Below are 19,647 nucleotides of genomic sequence, written 5' to 3'. Positions count from 1 at the left end.
ATGATGATATGGATATAGATATCTGTTGTAATGTATTTTATGAATGGGAAGGCTGAAAAATTAATTGCACTCTGGTACTAATAAAGTAATCTGAATTGGCTCCAGTACGACCCTGGAAAACAATATCTCTGAAAGGTTGCAATCTGTTTTCACAACAGTGAGGGTCTCCCACTCAAGGTTACTAACAATCTTTTAATAGCTGCTAATGAAGGCAGTGCTCTCCAAGACCTCAGAGCAGCCTTTACAGATGTACATGTCTGGTAATAGCCGACTTTGTGTAAAAGCGGGATGTCTAACATGCTACCCAACAGGAATCCTTATTACTTTATTTGAAAAACACCATTTATCTACCATCTATTGTAACTTTTAAAGACACAGAAGCTAAGCTTCATCACATCTGGATAATTACAACAATCTGCCTGAATGGAATATCTACCTGCCTGACAGAAGTCAGTGATACGACCAAACCGTTTTTATCCCTTTATTTATTTTTTCCATTTCAGCGTTTCCCTCAACTGAACTGGTTTGGTATCTATTTTCATTGTCGATGACTGTATCAAAATCTCTTACTAAATTATTAATTTTAACAAATAAAAACAAAAATTTCTTCAGCTTTCAAATTGGTTTATGTCAAGCTTTTATTTCTGTTTCATCATTAAACTGTATATATTTTCAAAATTTTCATACCTTAATGTCTCTGTAAACATGATCAAGCAGTCAATGTAGCTGTATTTTCTTTAACAGCCTCACAGACCGCAGTCTATTTATAATTGGAGTGGTTCCCTCAGTTTGCTGCTGCATCAACCAGCATCCCCTCAGGGATCAATTCCTTTTTTTTAACAAAGATTTTTACCAAGCTGAGGAGAATTATGTTTAATTTACTTTAACGTACCTATCTGTTGTTGGTGAAATGTGTCCGCTCTCCATCAGCTGTTCCTCATTGAAGCTTATCTTTAAATAACTGATTCTCAGGACAATGAAAAGAAAATCAGCAAAGTTGTGAAAGAGAGTCAGAAAATAGGAAGCTGTAGGACCACGCTGTGGACTGAATCCACTTCTCACTTCCCCACTTTGCAACAGGCTTGGTCAGCTGTTTCGATTCAGCTTGCATTCAAATTATTCTGAGTAAATAACATATTTCAAGGACAGATTACAGTGAGTCATCCTTAAAAAACAAACAAAAAAAACATAAAAACCCCAAACCACATACACATCCTGACAGATCAACTTATCATCATGAAAAATATTTAAACAATGGTGTTAATTACATTTTTGCACACGCTTACCAGCCTTGCCTAGAGACTGCAGAGTTCATTACAGTCACATCATGAGAAAAGAGCATCCTAATGATTTCACCACTTTGTAGTTTTACATCTCTATTCCATCCATTCCATTAAAATGATAAAATTATTTTAAATATTTATATACACTGTAGTTCAAGGAAATAACAAATTCCATAAGTCTCATGTGATGACATCACTTATGGTATATTTATTTCCAGCTTGGTCACTTCCTTATATGAACAAGCATATTATTAGTGTTCCTCACATGAACATGAACTATATATATATATATATATATTTTTTTTTTTTTAATATTGTTTATCTTTTATTTCTGCCTTTCCCTTGTCCAAGTTTGTAACACCGAAGTCAAATTCCTAGTATGTTTAAACATACCTGGCAATAAAAGAATTTCTGATTCTGATTTCATGTACAATGTATTATCTAAATATGAGCACAGACAGTGATTATTTTTGTATTGTGTTATATCAGTCTTGAGAAGGATTGCTACAGATTGCCTTCAATTAAATGTTTGATTGTTTTTTTGAGGAAGCAAATATATGACAAAATTTAAACTTTTTCACATTGACCAGTTGTTTTTCTTGCCATCCATATGCTCAACAGCAGACAGGTTTAGAACAAACAACAGAGATCAAGCAGAGGTGTGCAACCAGGACAGGCCTTGGTCTGAAGGGTAAATGTGTACAATCAAGTGTAAAGTCTCAGTTGTCCTCTGGGGACATCAAGACATATGACTGTGTGTCCACCACTCCTGTAAACATTTGTTGTTGTTTTTTTTTTTAGGCTGCAGACAGAAACAGGTTTTATAATTATTGGCCAGCAGAAAGACAGTCAGTCAGTAAGTAAGTCAGTAACTAACCCTAACCCCATCGACTGCCATGCTAAAATGGCTAAAAACTGTTTTGGTTTCTGTTGTGAATTTCTTTCCCCCTGAAATAATGCATAACTCACCAGTGAATTATACACAAGTAACAGTGTTTGGCCATTGCAAATAAAGGCAGGTGAATGTATGATTGACACAAACTCCACATCACAGAGTATATCTAGAGGTGAACATATAGATCCACCGAAGAGTCTTAAAACTTCATTCCATCTAATCACCATGAGGATCAACACCACTGGTTGTTAAGAGAATTGTATTGAAGTCTATGTGAAAATGGCTCTAATTCTCTTTCATTTGTTAGCTCAATAAATGTTTTCCTAGTAAGATTATGGTCTCAGTCTCAAGTATCAAGTCTTCAATACATGATATTCTTATTTTGAATTTAGAGGAAAAATAAACTTTAACAAAGGGGATGATTTGGGGGCATGACCAGGGTGTGACTGATCTGGTCTCAAAAAATGAAGATGGCAGGGAGCTGGGAGGCATGGGCAAGATGACAGCCATGGAGCAGCTTCCTCTAAGCTTCTAAACTATTTCTTGGTAAACTGTGTTTGACGTCACAGAGGCTTGGTTCATTTTTATTTAGTCTTTGGTTTTTCACAGTCTAGATTAGGGACTAACCCACAGATCAGATATTAATACCTGGAGATGGTACAGATTTTAATCCAATCAAAATTTAAAACTAACTTTTTTTTCCAGCACTGTTGGACTAGTTTTAATTTTAATGCACTGTATTTTATCATTATTATTTTTTATTATCAATCAATCATCTGCTCAAAGCAGATGAGTGACGTTGCTAAACACTGCTTTCAATCTTTGACGGTCCGCTTTTCCACCTTATTTGTACTTCGATTTTTTTTTCAATACTTTTTTGCTTTTGTATTTTTTGTAAAGTATATAAATACATATTTTACTCTTTATCTTCCTCCTCAAGGCAACATTATGAGGAACCACAGCATCAACTTTCACTGTTATGCAGATGACACTCAGCTGTACTTATCAATGAAGCCAAATTAAGTCAGTCAGATAGTCAAACTGCAGACATGTCTTGAAGACATAAAGGTGTGGATAACCCAAAATTATTTACTCTTTAACTCTGACAAAACTGAAGTTATTGTACTTGGCCCTAAGCACCTCAGAGAAATACTATCTAATCATCTCATCAGTCTGCACGGCATCACTTTGGCTTCCAGCTCCACTGTAAGAAACCTCGGAGTAAAACACACATACAACAAACAAGTAAGGCAGCTTTCTTCCACCTGAGAAACATTAGGAAAATCAGAAACATCCCCCCCGTGTCTTTCTCTCCCACTCTCAACACAACCGGTCGAGGCAGATGGCCGCCCCCCCCTGAGCCTGGTTCTTCTCGAGGTTTCTGCCTCTTAAAGGATGTTTTTCCTTGCTACTGTTCCAAGTGCTTGCTCATCAGGGGATCTGCTGGGTCTCTTTAAATAATTTTATAAAGACTTTGGTCTAGACCTGCTCTATATGTAAAGTGCCTTGATGTAACTTTGTTATGATTTGGTGCTATATAAATAAATCTGCTTTAAATTGATTTGGTTTGATATATATTCACAACAATAAAAGCACAATGCAATGTTGTTATTATCATCACTATTACTATTGTTACTTTACAGTAAATATGTGTTCTCTCCCTGTTTTTATTCATTTCACTATAGATTTTTCTTCCTGCTACACAGTAAAAGACAAACGTTTCTCGTTTCTAAAAATAAAAAATAAAAAAAAATATTGCACTCATTTTCATCAAAAGATAAAAAAAAAAAAAATCTTGGCATTTGGCTTAACAACCCTGTCTCTGAGCAAGTACTGGCTCAATCAACCAATCTTCGAGAGAGAGAGAAAGACAAAGCAAAAAAGAAAGACTTAAAATGCTAAGACACAGAGAGAAAAAAGGACAAGAGGGATCAAAAGACAACAGCAAAATGAAAGAGACGGTGATAAAAAAGAAGGAACAAGTATAGAGAACAAAAGAAACTGTTATTTTCCAGGGTGTGTCTGTCAGCTCTCATTCATCCAGACTGAAACCACAACAACCAAACCATAAACACGGCACAGTGACACACAGCATGAACACAAGTAAGCAGGTTCAAAATCCTGAAGAAAAGATGTCAGTCTGGTATTAATGCTTCCGAATGGAAGCAGCTGTGTTTTGTCTCTCTCAACATGTCACAGTCTGGGGCTTTGAGCTCATTGATTTGTCCTAATGATGCAAAACTGAATGTTTCCAACTTGGTTGACAACATTCTGCCTCATGATCCAGAATTTCAAAATGTTTTAGCTTCATACAGGCGGAAACAAATGGACACTAACAGACAGGAAGTGGCTCAGACTGGCACGGTCACTTCATACGACAACTTGGCTTTGTGGCGATTTCTGAGCTCCATGCCAGTTCTGTTGACTAAGATTTACATGATAAATCTAAATGACATTTAAATAAAATCACATCACTGAAAAAAGAACAAATTTTCTGCTTCTGGATAAAGTTTGTCTAATCTGACACCCTAACAGCAGGACAATAGTTCTGCCTTTTTCATTTACCAACTGTACAACTGCAGTTGACATCAGTTGACACCTTCCTCCTATAAGAATGTTACCCTCTTTGATTTGATTAGTAGTGTACATGAGCAGAATATGTAGATGATGATCTGTTGCACATATATGGAACACAGAGGACTAAGGAAAACAGATGCACCCCCGTGGTGTCCAGTATAACTGACATCATGTCTGCCTTCTCAACTGACAGAAAACGCCTTTCAGTTACAATTAATAATGTTTCACTGTATTGAACCATGAAAGACAGTGAAACATTATCCTTCTGAATCATTAAAAAAGCATTGCCGGTGTCCTGTGAAATTGAATTTGTATTTGTATTCCTGCCTAAAGTCCCGTTTAGTCAATCATTTTGGAGATCATGGTAAACCTCCCATAGAGTCAGCACTGTTACCTCACAGAGGTTCAAACCCCAGACCTGCCTGGGAACTGGGGTTTGTGGCCTGGGACTTGGGGAGTTTGTATATTCTGCCTGTGCCTGTGGGGGTCCAATTTTTCCAGCTCCCTCTCACAGTCCAGACAAGCATGTGTAGCTTAACTTAGAATTCTAACTTGAGTGTAGGTGTGAATGCTTGTGTCCCTCTATGTCAGCTCTGGCTATTTGTCCAGGGTGAAGCCCCACCCTGGTCCAGTGTCAACTTGGATTGGCTTCCCACCATGATGCTGACAAAAAAGCTGTAGATAATGGATGGATGGGATGGCTGTAAGCCTCCCCAGATGGCTTCCTCACAGACCTAAGATAACAATTCACTTTGAGACATCTTTCTGACATCCAGAATATGTTTTAAAGGATGATAACAGAATTCATGTTCCACTCAGACCTCACTGTGGAACCAGTGCTTGATCTATAATGAATGCTCAGTAGAAAAGTTAAAACAGCAAACTTCCTGTTTCATCAGAGGAGATTCTCTCCCTGCAGGGACAATTCTTCAGTAGAAATGTCTGGACTCACTGAAAAACACAGGAGGATTCATTATGAATTCTGTTTGAAGGGATGCAAGCGGAAGCTTTGGTTACTGCTGAGTGAAACCACTGAGCTGAGGAAGTGTAACACTAAAACTGAACCATTGCAGAAACACTTTCCTCCTACATCCAAAGGTCAGCCTGAGGGTCATTAGAGTCTAATCGCAGGCTACATAAGAGTAAGTCAGATGCAGTCAGCATTGAGAAGATTTGATTTCACACTGAACACATCACACTATTGTCCCAGTTCTAATTGTTCCTTTGGGTTGGACTTTCTGATCCAGCAGGAAAACCAGTAAAGTGGCTGAACGATGAGCTGCTGTTTACAGGGTCAGTAGAAAAAAAGTTTTAAAAGATGAAATAGTGAAAAAATCAAAGATCCACTTGTATGGGCATTTAATTTAGAGTATTGTAGTGGCAGTGTTTTTCCTTCTCTTCAAAACAGCTCCTTTCATTCGTTCTATATATTTCTCAACTTCTGAACTACTGTATTCCTACTCAAAAGGGGGCCTCTAGCAGTATTATGCCATAGCCACAAGTAAATGAATCAGAACTGAACTTCACTTTGATTTAATGTGATTATAGCTTTTCTGCTGATTTTCTGCTAACCCCACCCACAGCTGCTCATCATTCAGCACCATTGCAACATGCCAAGAATTATAGCCCAATGTTTCAGCAAGATTTACAAAAATGTATCTATGTTCGGTGATTCAATATCTTCACTAACTCACACACTCACATCTCCAGGCAATTTATCGTCACCGATATTTAAGTCTTTGGGATGTCAGAGGAAACCCACAAAGGCACAGAGAGAACATACAAACTCCACACAGAAAGGTTCCAGGCCCAGGAAACGTACCCGTGACCTTGCTGTAAGGCAACAGTACTAACCACTATGCTGCTGAGCTGCCCTGCCCATATCACATGACAACAAAAACAGATCACATTCATCAACAAAGAATTTACACCCTCTGTCAATGTGATTGTTTCAGCATTTGGTTTTTAGTAAATTTTTAATAATTATTTATTTATTTTTTTTAATTTAAGGTTTCAGGGGGGTTAACATTGTAAGTATTGGGCAAGTATTTGGTATTTTCTTCCTCTGCCTCTCTATCTCCTTCAGTCTCACAAACACACTGACAAACAGACCTGACCATCTGTCACAGTCAGACATCGGGATCACCATCATAAATCTCACCATCACAATAACAAGAACATTTTAACTGTCCCTCTGTATGCCTGTCCTTCAGGCTGTATTGGAGTGTGTGTGGGTGTGTGTCAGGAATGGGCTCACTGGTCAACATGTAAACAACCCTCTGTCCATTTTTCTACACATGGTCTAAATAAAACGGTGTGACATGTTTTTACAATGTTCTTCAGGCCTAAGTCAGAGCAATAATGTCAGCATTCAAACACTTCTCAGAACTGTAGCAGTCCTGAAGTTGGGACTGAAAGGCAGAATCATGCTGCATAGTTCAGATGTTTAGGGACGGCTCACACATTCAAGTCTGAAACACTAGATCCTACATTTCCCACAAAGCAATAGGTCTTTGTCTTCTTTCAGTAGAGTCTGCCTGTCTGAAAAACGGTCCTCAATTACCAAACTCCATCTGCTGATGAAGAAATGCAGCTGAAATTTCCATAAACACTAAGTAAACGAAGCTTATGAAAACTAACTCCACACCATCCATCCACTATCAATATGGCTTATTCCTGCAAGGTCACAGGAAGGCCGGCCCCAGTTGACACTGGGTTCGGGCTGGGACCGCTCTCAACAGGTCGAACACCCAGAGGTGCTCACATACACCCCTACAGCCGCAATCACAATAAATCACAATGCGAGTGGAAGCTTGAGCACGGTGAGAAAATTTTGAGGCAACATATACACAAACTCCACACAGAAATGCTGGAACCAGCCACTGTACCACACTGTGTTATTCCACAGCAGCAACTGTCTGGTAAACAATCTGTTGCATTATTATTATGAAATTACAAGATAAAAAGGGTTGGAAATGAATGAAGATAAACCCTCACAGCATTTTCTATAAACAGGATCAAACTCAATAACTGATGAGGACAGTAATTTTCCAACATACTGACTCTTCAAACTATGAAGAGTCTCTGAAAAGTTTGAACCCACTAACAACGCATGCAGATGAAGTCTGCTGATAAACTAATGTATCTTAAAAAAACGTTTGAGCTGAGTGAGCTTCAAAGATGTCGCCTATTTAACTAATTTTTCTAAGTTATTAGAGTAGCCTGAATAAAAACCAGAAGCTTAATGTTAGGGTTAGTTTTTTTTTTTTTTTTTTTTACACTTTTCAAGACCCCTTTCAAGAGCCAACTCACCGATACACAGCTGGATAAGGAGGGGCATACAGGTACCTCTCTTCCAAAGCCCCACCCCCCCAGCACAGTAGGTAGCTTGCCATGATGGCCCCACCCACACTCACACCCAGCCCTTGATGTAAGCCGCCAACAGAAGCTGCCGATTGAACATCCACTTCCTCTGGTCAGTGAGAGGGTGTTACCGAGGGACGTTGAACATCCTTGAATGATAAATCTAAGGACATCCCAGTAATACTGCTAGTAGCTATCAACATCATGTTGCTGAAGTTTTCTCAGTGTATCTTTATATTTGATTCACACTCTGGCGACAACAGCAGTGTCTCCTCTCTCATCTGTCTGTTTTCAGTTCTCCTCCTTGGGCTGGACGACTTTTCCTCTTCATTGCTGTGTCAGCTCCCCCCTCCACCTCCGTCTCTTTCTTCCACACTTTTATAAATCCTTGCCACCGGCTTTTCCCTTAAAAACTTCACCTAGCAAATTTCCTTTCTCCCCTCAGTCAGATCTTCTCCTCCCTCCTCCTTCGTCTAGTCCATCATCTGGGTTTTTTTCCTCCACTGAGGGGAAGGAGGTATGTGTTTCCTCCCATTTGACCCAGGACGCCCCTCCTCCTGCTCCCTCTGTCCTGTCCTTTCCCTCTTCCGTTCTTTGTCTCCTCTTACTTTCCTTGAAGTTTGTATCTGACTGTTTCCAGTAGAATCTTTAAATCACAATGTGTTCAAATAACAAGCTGAAGTTTCTGATAATTCTGTTCTTTGGGTCTAATTAAATCAGCAAAAAATACAGAGTAAACACAAAGTCCCCAAAGGTTTAAATTCACTATCCTAAATATGTTTCTTTGGACTTCAGCATTGTGAGCAAGGACCTTAGAAGTTGTAATAGGAAGCTGCTGGAGCCACAGTTTAAGTTTGGGGATAACAGCCCCTGATCCTGATGTTCCTACTATTTCCACTTTCTGTCATAGTAATTCCCTTATCCCTGGTGCTTAGACTGTGATATTATGTGCTGGACGCTCTCAGGGAGTGGCACCTTGGGTCCTATTCACTGGTAGATCTCTGCTTCTACAGTTCCTGTCCTAATAGTAATAATAGCACTTTGGCACTACAAAAAAAACTTTTAATATCCAAACTAGAAGCCAACCCAGTGAAAATAGGTCAGTGTTCACAATAACAACAGAACAAATGGAAAAAATATCCATAGAATGATGGACGGAGAGAGAGAAGAGAGAGTTTCAGTCAAGAGAACTTAGAATCTGCGTCCAGGTAGTCTCTCCAGTTTTCTGACAGGAGTGGGAGGTCTCTCTTTAAATCCCGTCTCTGAATCACTGGCTGAATGAATCCATCTGGAATTTCCCTCAACAGGGTGATAAACTCTGTGTGTGTGTGTGTGTGTGTGTGTGTGTGTGTGTGTGTGTGTGTGTGGTGGTGTTTTTTTTTTTTTTTTGCAATGAATGCAGAGAAGAAGTAGCAGTCGTAGTCTGGGTGTGATCCTGTTTTGTCATTTCTAAGTTGTTTTCTACTGGAAATAAAGTTTGAATTTGAATTCTGTGTCCACACCCAACCAAAGGAGTGAGGCCAAAAAGAAAACAGTGAACTCCCCCAAACTGAAGCACAGAAACCTCCCAGCTTTTCATTTCACTCATGTTTTCAGTGAGTTTCAACTGTTTCCAGAGATGAAAAGAAAACAACACCCTGACATGAAAATTATAAGCACAGATCTTGTGATCAGGTGTAAGAGAACTTTGAGACCAAATTGTGAAACTAGCGGATAAACAGTTAGCTTGGCAGCCCTTACTTTTCTATGGATGTTAACGTGTTACTTACAATGACCGATATACAGTCGTGGTTGTGGTTGTGGTTGTGCTACTGCTAACTCTGGCTGTCTGTACTGACGAGGTTTGGGTTTATGTAGACCTGCCCCCGATTACCACAGATTGATACCACTGGTTCCTTAGGTTCATGACATGTGAATCCTTGACTGTCTGAGTCTGTTTTCACAAGACTATCATCACTTCACTTCAGTTAAAGGTAAGTTCACTTTGTCATGGTGTGGACTATCTCACTATGTCTATATTATATAAACATTATGTTGCTCTTAACAAGGTTTCAAACGTAATTTTCATTAAAAGGGCGCAGGTGGTATAGCGAGTAGAGCTGCAAATTCCTCATAGGTGACGCTGGCTTGGCTCTAGCCAGTGCCATTTGCTGCACATCTTCATAAAAAAAAAAAATAATAATAATAATAATAACTCTATTTGAGGGTCTTTAAGCAAAATGGTAGATTGTTCCAGGTTCTCTGTGAGAATTCACTGTCTCATTCTGATAAACTCAATCAAACGTGGGTTTTCTTTTTTTGTTAGTCAAAGCAAGTCATTGAATGATATTGAGGATGCTGTGGAGGATGCTGTGATGGGTGCTTTCAGAGTGTTTTAATATTTTATGGATGATAAATGTATTATTGTTTAAATGAGAAAATTGTTAATAGATAAAAAATGCAGGCCTACATCAATACAAAAACTAAATTATAAAAAATTTAAATAATGTATGTGTTAATTAAAGACGTGAATCTGAATCCTAAATAATATAAAAGCATGTGTTTAAATAACAGCCATGGGCCTACAGGAACAGAAAATTGATTTAAGTCCAAATTTCAACAGCTTTGATTTAAAATAATAAGGTTGTTTCTTCTCTCTTGTACTTTTTTTCCTGTTTACTGCATTTTCTAAACATAGGAAACCACCCATATAATTTACTGCTGAGAAAAGCTCAGTTCCCTGCTCCAAGGATTCATGTTCTACAAAAGTAACTGGGACTTTGAATAGGGTCTCTTCTACATGTGTATTCTACACATGCTGATCCAGCTCCACTGACAGCTTAAAGGCTAAAACAATAGTGTTCATACATTTAGTCAAGACCAATGAAGCTGAATAAAGGCACAACATTTCCGCCTTCAGAGTGTATAAGAGGCTTAAGTCTTCGCAGCATAAGACACAAACACAAGAGATGCCTGTCTAAGATATTTCTCTTTACAGAATCAACTTTCTGAATGTCTCAAGGTGAAATGAATGACAAACCTCAGCTTTAAACAAATGTTTCAAAGGGTGAAGTGATATAAAACCCTAGTAAATAATAAGATGGTGACTTGTGGTATACTTTGTGTCTGTGTCTGTAATAGCAGAGCAGTAGAGCAGCTGAGCCAAACCCTCCAACACGCACAGACTCAATGCTCACAGCAGAGCTGCTCCTGCTCTTTTAGCAGACTGGGATTCATATCATGCAACCACTGAAGTTTAGTTTCATGTAAAAGTAACCATAGAAGACAAGAGTCTTACCTGGATTGAACTGACCAACAATTTGAAGCCACAGCTGTGAACGTTTGATGGTTTGGATCAACAGATTACAGAACAATAACACAAATAAACAAATGAACTTGTAGCAGCTTTAAAGCAAAACCCTCCTTTCATGCAGATTCCCTCAGCCTGCTTTTCATTCATTCATTCATTCATTCATTCATCTTCTACCACTTTCCAGGTCGCGGGGGTGCTGGAGACAGTGCCAGCTCACATTGGGTGAGGTGGGGCCGGGGTGGGGGCCCCTCCTCCTCATTATGAACAGAAATTGACATCTGTTTTACTTCCTGACAAATTACAGACATGGTAACTGAGCACAGCACAGGTGGAGATGGCTTTGACCATTGGAACTGAACATGACAAACATGGAGACGATTGTAACCGTGGTAAACTGTACAAACCAAAGAAAACAAACACACAAAAAAGACGAGTGTAACCGTGGTAACTGACGACAACCGTGATGTTTCTGGCCTTGAAGAACAAGACTAAAATGACTTCAGTCTCAAACATTTTCATTCAAAGACCAAAACTTAAGTGAAATGGCCCTGTTGTTGAGATGGGCCTTAAAAGATTCAGCTAAAGAATTGTGAAATTAGAATTGAAATTAATGAAATCAGAATTAGAATTGAAAGAATTGAGAATTATGTGTTGGTTCTGTGTGTGGCCCTCATGTGACCTACAGCCTCGCTATCTGTCATTGTCAGAACCACGTGCTGACCCGTAACTCTTCTTGTTCTGTTTTTGTTTTAAATCCTGACATCAAACACTTGCGACAGTTAATCTGTTGTTACTATGGTAACCACAGCCAGACTGGCCAGACTCCTGGTGTGATCTGGCTCCCTGACAGAGGGATCAGATATGATTTACAGCACCACAACAGAACAGTTTTAATAGCAAGCCCAGAGTTTGGATACCCAGACAGACACAGAGCCACAGAGTGGAGCAGGTTTAAATGCAGGCTTATACAGTATATGCTCAGCACGGAGCCAATGCTTCTATTTGTTCTTTTATACAAAAGTGTCTGTCTTAACTCCATCACAGAGACACTGCCAATCAGTTAGGTCCTGGCCAGATTGCTTTAGTGACTAAGTCTAATTTTACTGTGGAGATGGCACAGTACTTCTCACTTATCTCCTAGCTGTAAAGCATGAAACTCACTTATAATTGTATATAAATGTCTGTAATTGGTAACAATTGACTTTCTGTTTGGAAATAGATGGCAAAACTAGATATCAAAGAAGACATCTGTATGGACTGTCTCTGATATCATAAACACTGTGTTTCAATGTAACTGAATTCACATTAAAGTTGATTCATTCACATGATGATGTTGGGCCTCACATTGAACATAACCATAGCTTAAGAACTATAGCTTATGAACAGGTGAATTGGCTGATAAAATCCTGGTTCTATTGTCATCAGCATTGTCAGCCAGAACTTAGGTGGTGCTCAAACAGAGTCAGATCTATGGACGAGTGTAGTAAGTCGCAACTGTAAAGGTGTTTCCCTTTCTGTTTCAGACTCTGTGCAAACAGCATTTTACACTTCACTTTACACTTTACAGCATTCAGCAAGTGTTAAAGTTCATTAGCAGTGTTCATTCTGATATTCATATTTTTAGGCTTAAGTATTTATTGAAATTACTGAAAAAGTGACTCACTAAAAAATTATGATCAATTCTTTTATTGTCAGGTAACTTGAGATCTGCTTTACTCTTTAATCATTCATTCATCTTCTATTGCTTATCCGTTTCTAGGTCATGGGGGTTGCTGGAGCTGATCCCAGCTGACAACGGGTGCTGGCGGCATTCACCCTGGACAGGTCGACAGTCTATTGCAGTACTCTCTAATCAATTTAACTAAAATCTGCAGCACAAGTGTTCATTAAGTCTAAATATCTGATACATAGCTCTGTCTGCAAAATAACAGTTAGTTCAAGACCTGAAAGAACTGATGTGTGTGTGAGAATTCTGTTCAGCTACCCTTCCAATACACTATAATTATACTCGTGTTGTCTCACAGCCTGGGAATTCAGTCAAGTCAAATCCTCACACATTTTTAAATGCTATAAACAGTGTTTCTGCTTCTGTACATTTGAGACCGCTCACTCATTTCAACATTTAAAGACCAAATTTCCCACAAGACAAAATATCTACACATTCTTACAAGCATGGGATCTAAAGGGGGTGTTGGAGTCTATCCCAGCCAACCCTCCTACTCTGACTGAGGGTAGGGTACTCCCTTGACAGGTCGCTAGTCTATTGCAGGGCCAAGGCATAGAGACAGAGACTAACAGCCAGTCATTCTCACTCTCAAGCCTACAGGCATTTTAGAGTAACCAATCAACCTAGACACATATGTCTTTGGACTGTGGGAGGACAGCAGAGGAAACAGAGGAAACCAACACAGGCACAGAATAAGTAAACGCCACACAGAATGGCTCCAGGCCCACAACAAGTTTTAACTGTCCACTAACTAATCATTGAACATCCCTCCACAACACTGAACACACCTACTGAGAATGGCAAACACCAGATGTGTTTGCTCCACTTCTAATGGTCCTCACATACACAAAGGACAAAGTGAACATGAGCAGTTGATTATGTTTCCCTGGTTCCATCATGTGGTTGATGATGATACTGCAGTAGCTTTCAGTATTCACTCTGTATTTACTAAAATCTGAGACGTTGGAACAAGGAATAGGTCCAACATGTATTCAATAATGAAAGAAAACAAGTAAAAAAGGTGATCAGTCATAGTGAAGTAGATAGATGTAGTTGTTAGAGAGGAGATCATCTGTGCAGGGAATCAAAGAGGCTGAGAAGAAACATAATATTGGGCCATTCAAAATAATTCAGCCATGAAAAAAATAGAAAAAACTCATCTGCAAGTGGCTACTACAAACTGTTAACCCGTACAGTAATATATGACATATATGACACCATAACACAGGTGAATTGTTGCCATATATGTTTCCCACAACTGAATTTATCATTATTACATTTATACTGTATGTCCTCTGGATATACAAGATGAGATATTCAATTTTTCATCCCACAATGGGGAAATTCACATTGTTCCAGCAGCAAGTTAACAGTAAGAGAATAAAAGTTTATAATAATTATTAAATATCCATAGTAAATAGTATAGTTGATAGTAGTGTTCGTACATGCTCTTACATTATACTGCAATTTTGCAGCCTGTTGGGAGGTCAGTAGGTCGCATAGCAGGTTGCATTTGGGTCAGTGTTAGTGAATGGAGCCCGAAACCAAGAAGCTCTGAGGCAATGTTTTCATGGACATAAGTATACTGTGCTCTAATTGTTATCCAATTATATGGCTGATTTAGTTTTAACTGTCCTATAAAAACACTTAGGATTTGACAAGCTTGAAATGGGTATAACATTTAACTGGAGCAGTTACAAATTAATAAAAGTTCATTTGCTACCCTTTTTTTATGTCAAAATGTTTGCGGGGGGTAAAATAAAATCATGTGATGCTGCAACTTCAGAGCCATTTTTTTTCTTTAACGGATGGTAATTCTGCCTTGTCTATAGCAAAAAAAAATCAAGAAAAACTGTGGCGATCAACAAATGAGCAAATATCAGACAAAATGTTGGAGAGCAGTAAATCAAGTGTGGATATGACCCATTAGCTTTGGCTCACCTGGGGCTGCTGTGGAGAGAAGGGGCTGAAGCTACCTTTCGGAAACCATCTTTCAGGCCAGCGCGACGCCATGAATCTTTCTCCAACCTAGACTGAACTTGGTGAAGAGAGTCATCTTTTGAGCCACCTGGGAGCCCGTCCCCTGAGGCACTGAGGGTGATTTCTGAGCGAGACATCTCTGAGGGTGCAGCTGGGTCCGGATGAGCCAGCGGGGCAAAACTCAGCTCAATGATCTGCTTGGCACTGTCACAGATCTGGCTCTGATCACACAAACACAACAGTCTCAGCTCCTGCCATCATACAGAATGAACTGGTGTGATTTATTTGCTTATTTTCTGCTACCTGGATTTCTGGGGTGAGGGTGGGCAGATCGAAGGTGAACACAGAGGTGGAGCCAGAGGTCAGAAGGTCAACGCTGTCCAGGCTGCTGTATGAGGTGCCTTTGGCCCGATGAGATTCTATGATGTTTTCAAAATGGCGACTGAAGGAGTCAAGGTTGCTGTCAGAGGGCCTGCGAGGGCTGCCAACAGAGATCGGAGACTTGAGATCACCATGGGTGTCAGATGACAACTCCAAAGGCCTGGAAAAAGCAATAAACACCAAACTAAAGGCTCTGGTACAGAATGAGTATCTTGTACTTGAACATGTTTTCCAATATGTCTTCAGAAGTCCTGGAGGAGCGGGTTATTCAAATGTTTATGCTGAACTACTCAGGCAGATATGGTATTAAATATTTCTGCCTCAAACAGGCTTGTTTTAGTCAGTCGTGGGTGTGTTATTTACCCCTTTAGCAGTAGACTGAACACCTCATCTTCTTCTCTGGTGGCTCGCTGCCTCTGTTTGTCTCCCTGCATCCTGACACTTGCCCAGCTCACCACTCCTTCCTCCTCTTCCTCTTCCTCTTCCTGCTTCTTGTCCTCCTCTTCCTCATTCCCCTCCTTCTCTCCACACGTCAGGAGTCTTGGGGGTGCATCAGCGGGACAGAAACTGGAATTTGCTAAGAAGCTGCGGTTACTTCCAAAGGCTGAGTCCTCCTCAGCTTCCTCTGCTGCCTCTGCCCGCATCACCTGTCAGTCAAAAGTAAGCATTACCATATATGAACATTGAACATTTGAAGATGTGATGAGTCTGAAACCAGACTACCTCGTCCAGGTCGGTCTCCCTGTAGCAGCGTAGTGGAACAGTGTCCAGATCTGTTTCCGAATATTTAATGGACCGGCGGATGATGCCTGTCTTGGGGTTGGCCCCTCTAGGGTCAGCAGTCACCAGCTCCACTTCAATTTGCTGCACTTTGTGATGTGACACCTTCTGACCCTTTTTTGCCTGCCCCCTCCTCTGATAGGCTGTTTTAAGATACAGGGAGGAGGGCGGGGTGGGGCTGCGTGAGCTTGCACTTGGTCTTGTAGATGTGGTGTCTGCTGGAGGAAAGAAATTTTATCCATTTCAAGAAGAGGTGGACTAAAAATATACTAAACTATACGCAATTCTGATCGAAAAATTACAAAAGTTAAATGTGGCGTACTGAATATTAGATCAGTATAATCCTAATCTCTGCTAGTTAATGTTTCAGCAGAATCAGCATGTTAGTATAAATTAATCTACACCCCCCCACTTATGTTAGCTCTCATATGCCTCGTAGCATAGGTTGAGGAGGGGAGGCTGAGATATTACATTCCAGCTTATCAATCAATTCTAAGTTATTGATCTTTTGAAAGCCTTACCCTCAGTCTCTCCTATTCAAACTGGAAAATTTAAAACCAGTTCTACTGATTACAGTATATCATCCACCTGGCCCTTACTCAGAGTTACTATCTGTTCTCTGAGTTTATATCAAAATTAGTACAGATAAAATCATTATAGTGGGTGATTTCTGTATTCATGTAGATCTTGTCAGTGACAGCCTTAGTTCTGTATTAAAGCCATCACTGGACTCAGTTAGTTTTTCCCATTGCGTGAATGAACCTACTCACTGTTTCAGTTACACACTTGATCTGGTGTTAGTCTCCCCCTGCTTTTCTTTCCTCTTTCTTCCTCTATCTATGACTCCCTCTCCTCCACATTCCCTTTCACATTTTCCTTATGCAATAGCTTTTTTAACTGTGATGCCTTGATGTTCAGTTTTTATGCCATTTCCTGTGACTTCGCTGTACACACCTACCTCATATATCCATACATTTACAATCCAACATTCCAACATTCACTTCCAGAGTCCACTCAAATCACTGATTAATTTAAGTGGACACACCTACATATTGATAGCAATAGAAGGACACAGACATACAGATGATTCTCAACATTCTTGTGCATGGCATTCACTTGAAGGACTATAATTGACTATATCACACATTTAAAAGCAGATATTTTCCTCAATCAAGGCTTACTCACAAGATTCACAAGAAAAATTTCTTATAGCTCTAAATTTCAACCAAATTTTCTCATCCTGTTACAATAGTAGACAAAGAAGAGTCTCCATTTTGGTCCATAGGAGATCACTATTTACATACATACATCATTATTCATGCATCAATCTTTAATAAATTAAACACAATTGTGAATACCTATGCTCCTAACAACAATGATCTGGCTTTCTTCAGCAAAGTTATTTTTTGCAATTATCACATACCAGCACCCCAAATATGACCATCAAAGGGGACTTTAACACAATTTTGAATCCCTCTATAGATTTTTCTCATAACTCAGCACATACCAAAAAAAATAATCACAATCAGCCAGAGTCCTTAAAGACCCGCTAACCCAAAAATTGAGTTTTTTAAATTATTAACATGTCTATGTAGTGTTTGGGTTCTGCTACAAGACATTTCAGCTGCGAAGTCTCTAGTGCGCGCCATAACTGAGCATTTTAGTTTTGAAAATTTCATTCATCACAAATCCTAGCAACCAATCCCGTGGATTTTATTTCCAAGTTCATTTACATAATATATGCAAAGACTGGAATGCAGGAGCCACCTAACAGACAGCGATGGCAAATGCTTGGTCTGTGTTTTGGTTTGGAGAGGCTAGTCGTGATACCAGCCTTCATTTTTTACCAAAGGATCATACCACACAGGAGAAATGGTTGCAATTTATTTGGAATGATAATGTCCCCGAAAACATTCCAGCTACAACGCGGGTCTGCAGCAAGTATTTTGAGGGCAGCTGCTTCTTGAAACTGGAGCAAAAACAGATGGGTTTCGCCACGAAACTCATCTTGAAGCATAATGCTTTTCCGAGCATTCTTCCTGGGGTTGTGACAGTGGTTGACAGCTGACACAGCGCACCGCTGTTACCGAGCAACCCAGATCAGGCAGCAGAGGTGGGCGGGCGCAAGTCTGACGTATTTCCATACTCATAAATATTCATAAAACCCTGATTTTTCAATGAGGGAGAAATAGTGGACGTGTTTTTAGCCTCTGAGAGCTTTTTTCAACAATTTTTTTGTGGGAAAGCAATTTCAGTCAAAAAATAGTCATAGCAGAGCATTTTAACACATTTAAATTTTTTGGGTCAGGGGGTCTATAAGGAATATATGGATGACTGAACTTTGCGATGGCTGGAGACTCAAAAATCCTACTCAGAGCGAATACACCTTCTTCTCTCCAGTGCACCTCTCTTTTTCAAGAATTGACTTTTTCCTCTCAAAACAACTCTATCACACAAAAAATCAACACCGGTATACACCCCATTATAAACATTGATCATGCACCAGTGTTTCTCCACCTTCAAATAGAACCCACCCTGAAATTGTCACCGACTTGGCGCTTTAACACCTCATTACTAAGGGATCCAGAATTTGACTTGTTAATAAAGAAAGAATGATAAAAACTTTCTGGAAATAAATGACTGCAAATTTATCTCCATCCCTGATCTGAGAGGCTGGGAAGGCCGTAATTAGAGGCAAAATTATATCTTATTCCTCTTACAAGAAAAAACAGGAACATCAGGCTGAAAAAAACATTGAGGATAAAATTAAATAACTAACACTAATGCTACGAAATATTCTATGAAACTAAATGAACAATTATGGACCCAACTACAAAATGCAAAATTCCAACTAGAAAATATCCAGTGAAAAAAAACTTAATTCATACTTCAGCAACTCAGATAACAAAATGTTGAACATAACAACAAATCAGGCAAATTTCTTGCAAATCAAATCCAACGCAACAGAGAAAAATCTCCAAGTACAATTCAGGACTCAAATGGCAAATATACTCAATCACCCCAGGAAATCAATAATATTTTTAACAGATTTTATCATAATCTATACTCTATCAATCAATCAGACTTTATTTATATAGCACTTTTCATACAAACGATTGCAACATAAAGTGCGTCACACAATAAAAACAATAAAACAAACAAACACACACGCATAACACATAAAGCAAGACTTCGTAAACTGAGAGGGGTGGGAACTGAGAAAACTGAGGAAACACCAGAGGCATGATAAAAACTCAAAATAGAAAACAATTTTAAATCAATAAATATGTAAACAATTAAGATAAATAGATAATAGATAACAATAGAAATAGATAATAGGTAAAATTGATATTCAAAAACAAACAACCCA

At 39.2% G+C, this 19,647-nt stretch overlaps 1 protein-coding gene across 3 annotated transcripts in view; it reads right to left on the bottom strand.

The window, feature by feature from the left end:
- psda (pleckstrin and Sec7 domain containing a) overlaps positions 1-16,356 on the bottom strand; it is a 35,468-nt gene extending 19,112 nt beyond the window's left edge. Inside the window, exons 1-4 of one of the 3 annotated variants that reach the window (XM_029521615.1) lie at positions 16,221-16,356; positions 15,861-16,144; positions 15,420-15,597; positions 15,078-15,337 (exon numbers count right to left, since the gene is read on the bottom strand). In XM_029521615.1, the coding sequence (XP_029377475.1) occupies positions 15,078-15,337; positions 15,420-15,597; positions 15,861-16,141 (719 nt within the window). In that variant the 5' untranslated portion in view covers positions 16,142-16,144; positions 16,221-16,356. Of the gene's footprint in view, positions 1-892; positions 932-8,067; positions 8,166-15,077; positions 15,338-15,419; positions 15,598-15,860; positions 16,145-16,220 lie in introns of those variants that run through there. The other 2 variants (XM_029521616.1, XM_029521617.1) reach the window with 2 other exon arrangements.
- Between the last annotated feature and the right edge of the window lie 3,291 nt (positions 16,357-19,647).

This window comes from Echeneis naucrates, chromosome 15 (genome assembly GCF_900963305.1).
Source record: "Echeneis naucrates chromosome 15, fEcheNa1.1, whole genome shotgun sequence".
NCBI classification, from domain to species: Eukaryota; Metazoa; Chordata; class Actinopteri; order Carangiformes; family Echeneidae; genus Echeneis; species Echeneis naucrates.
Note: the sequence above shows the minus strand (reverse complement) of the source record. Positions and strands in the feature narration are given on the sequence as shown.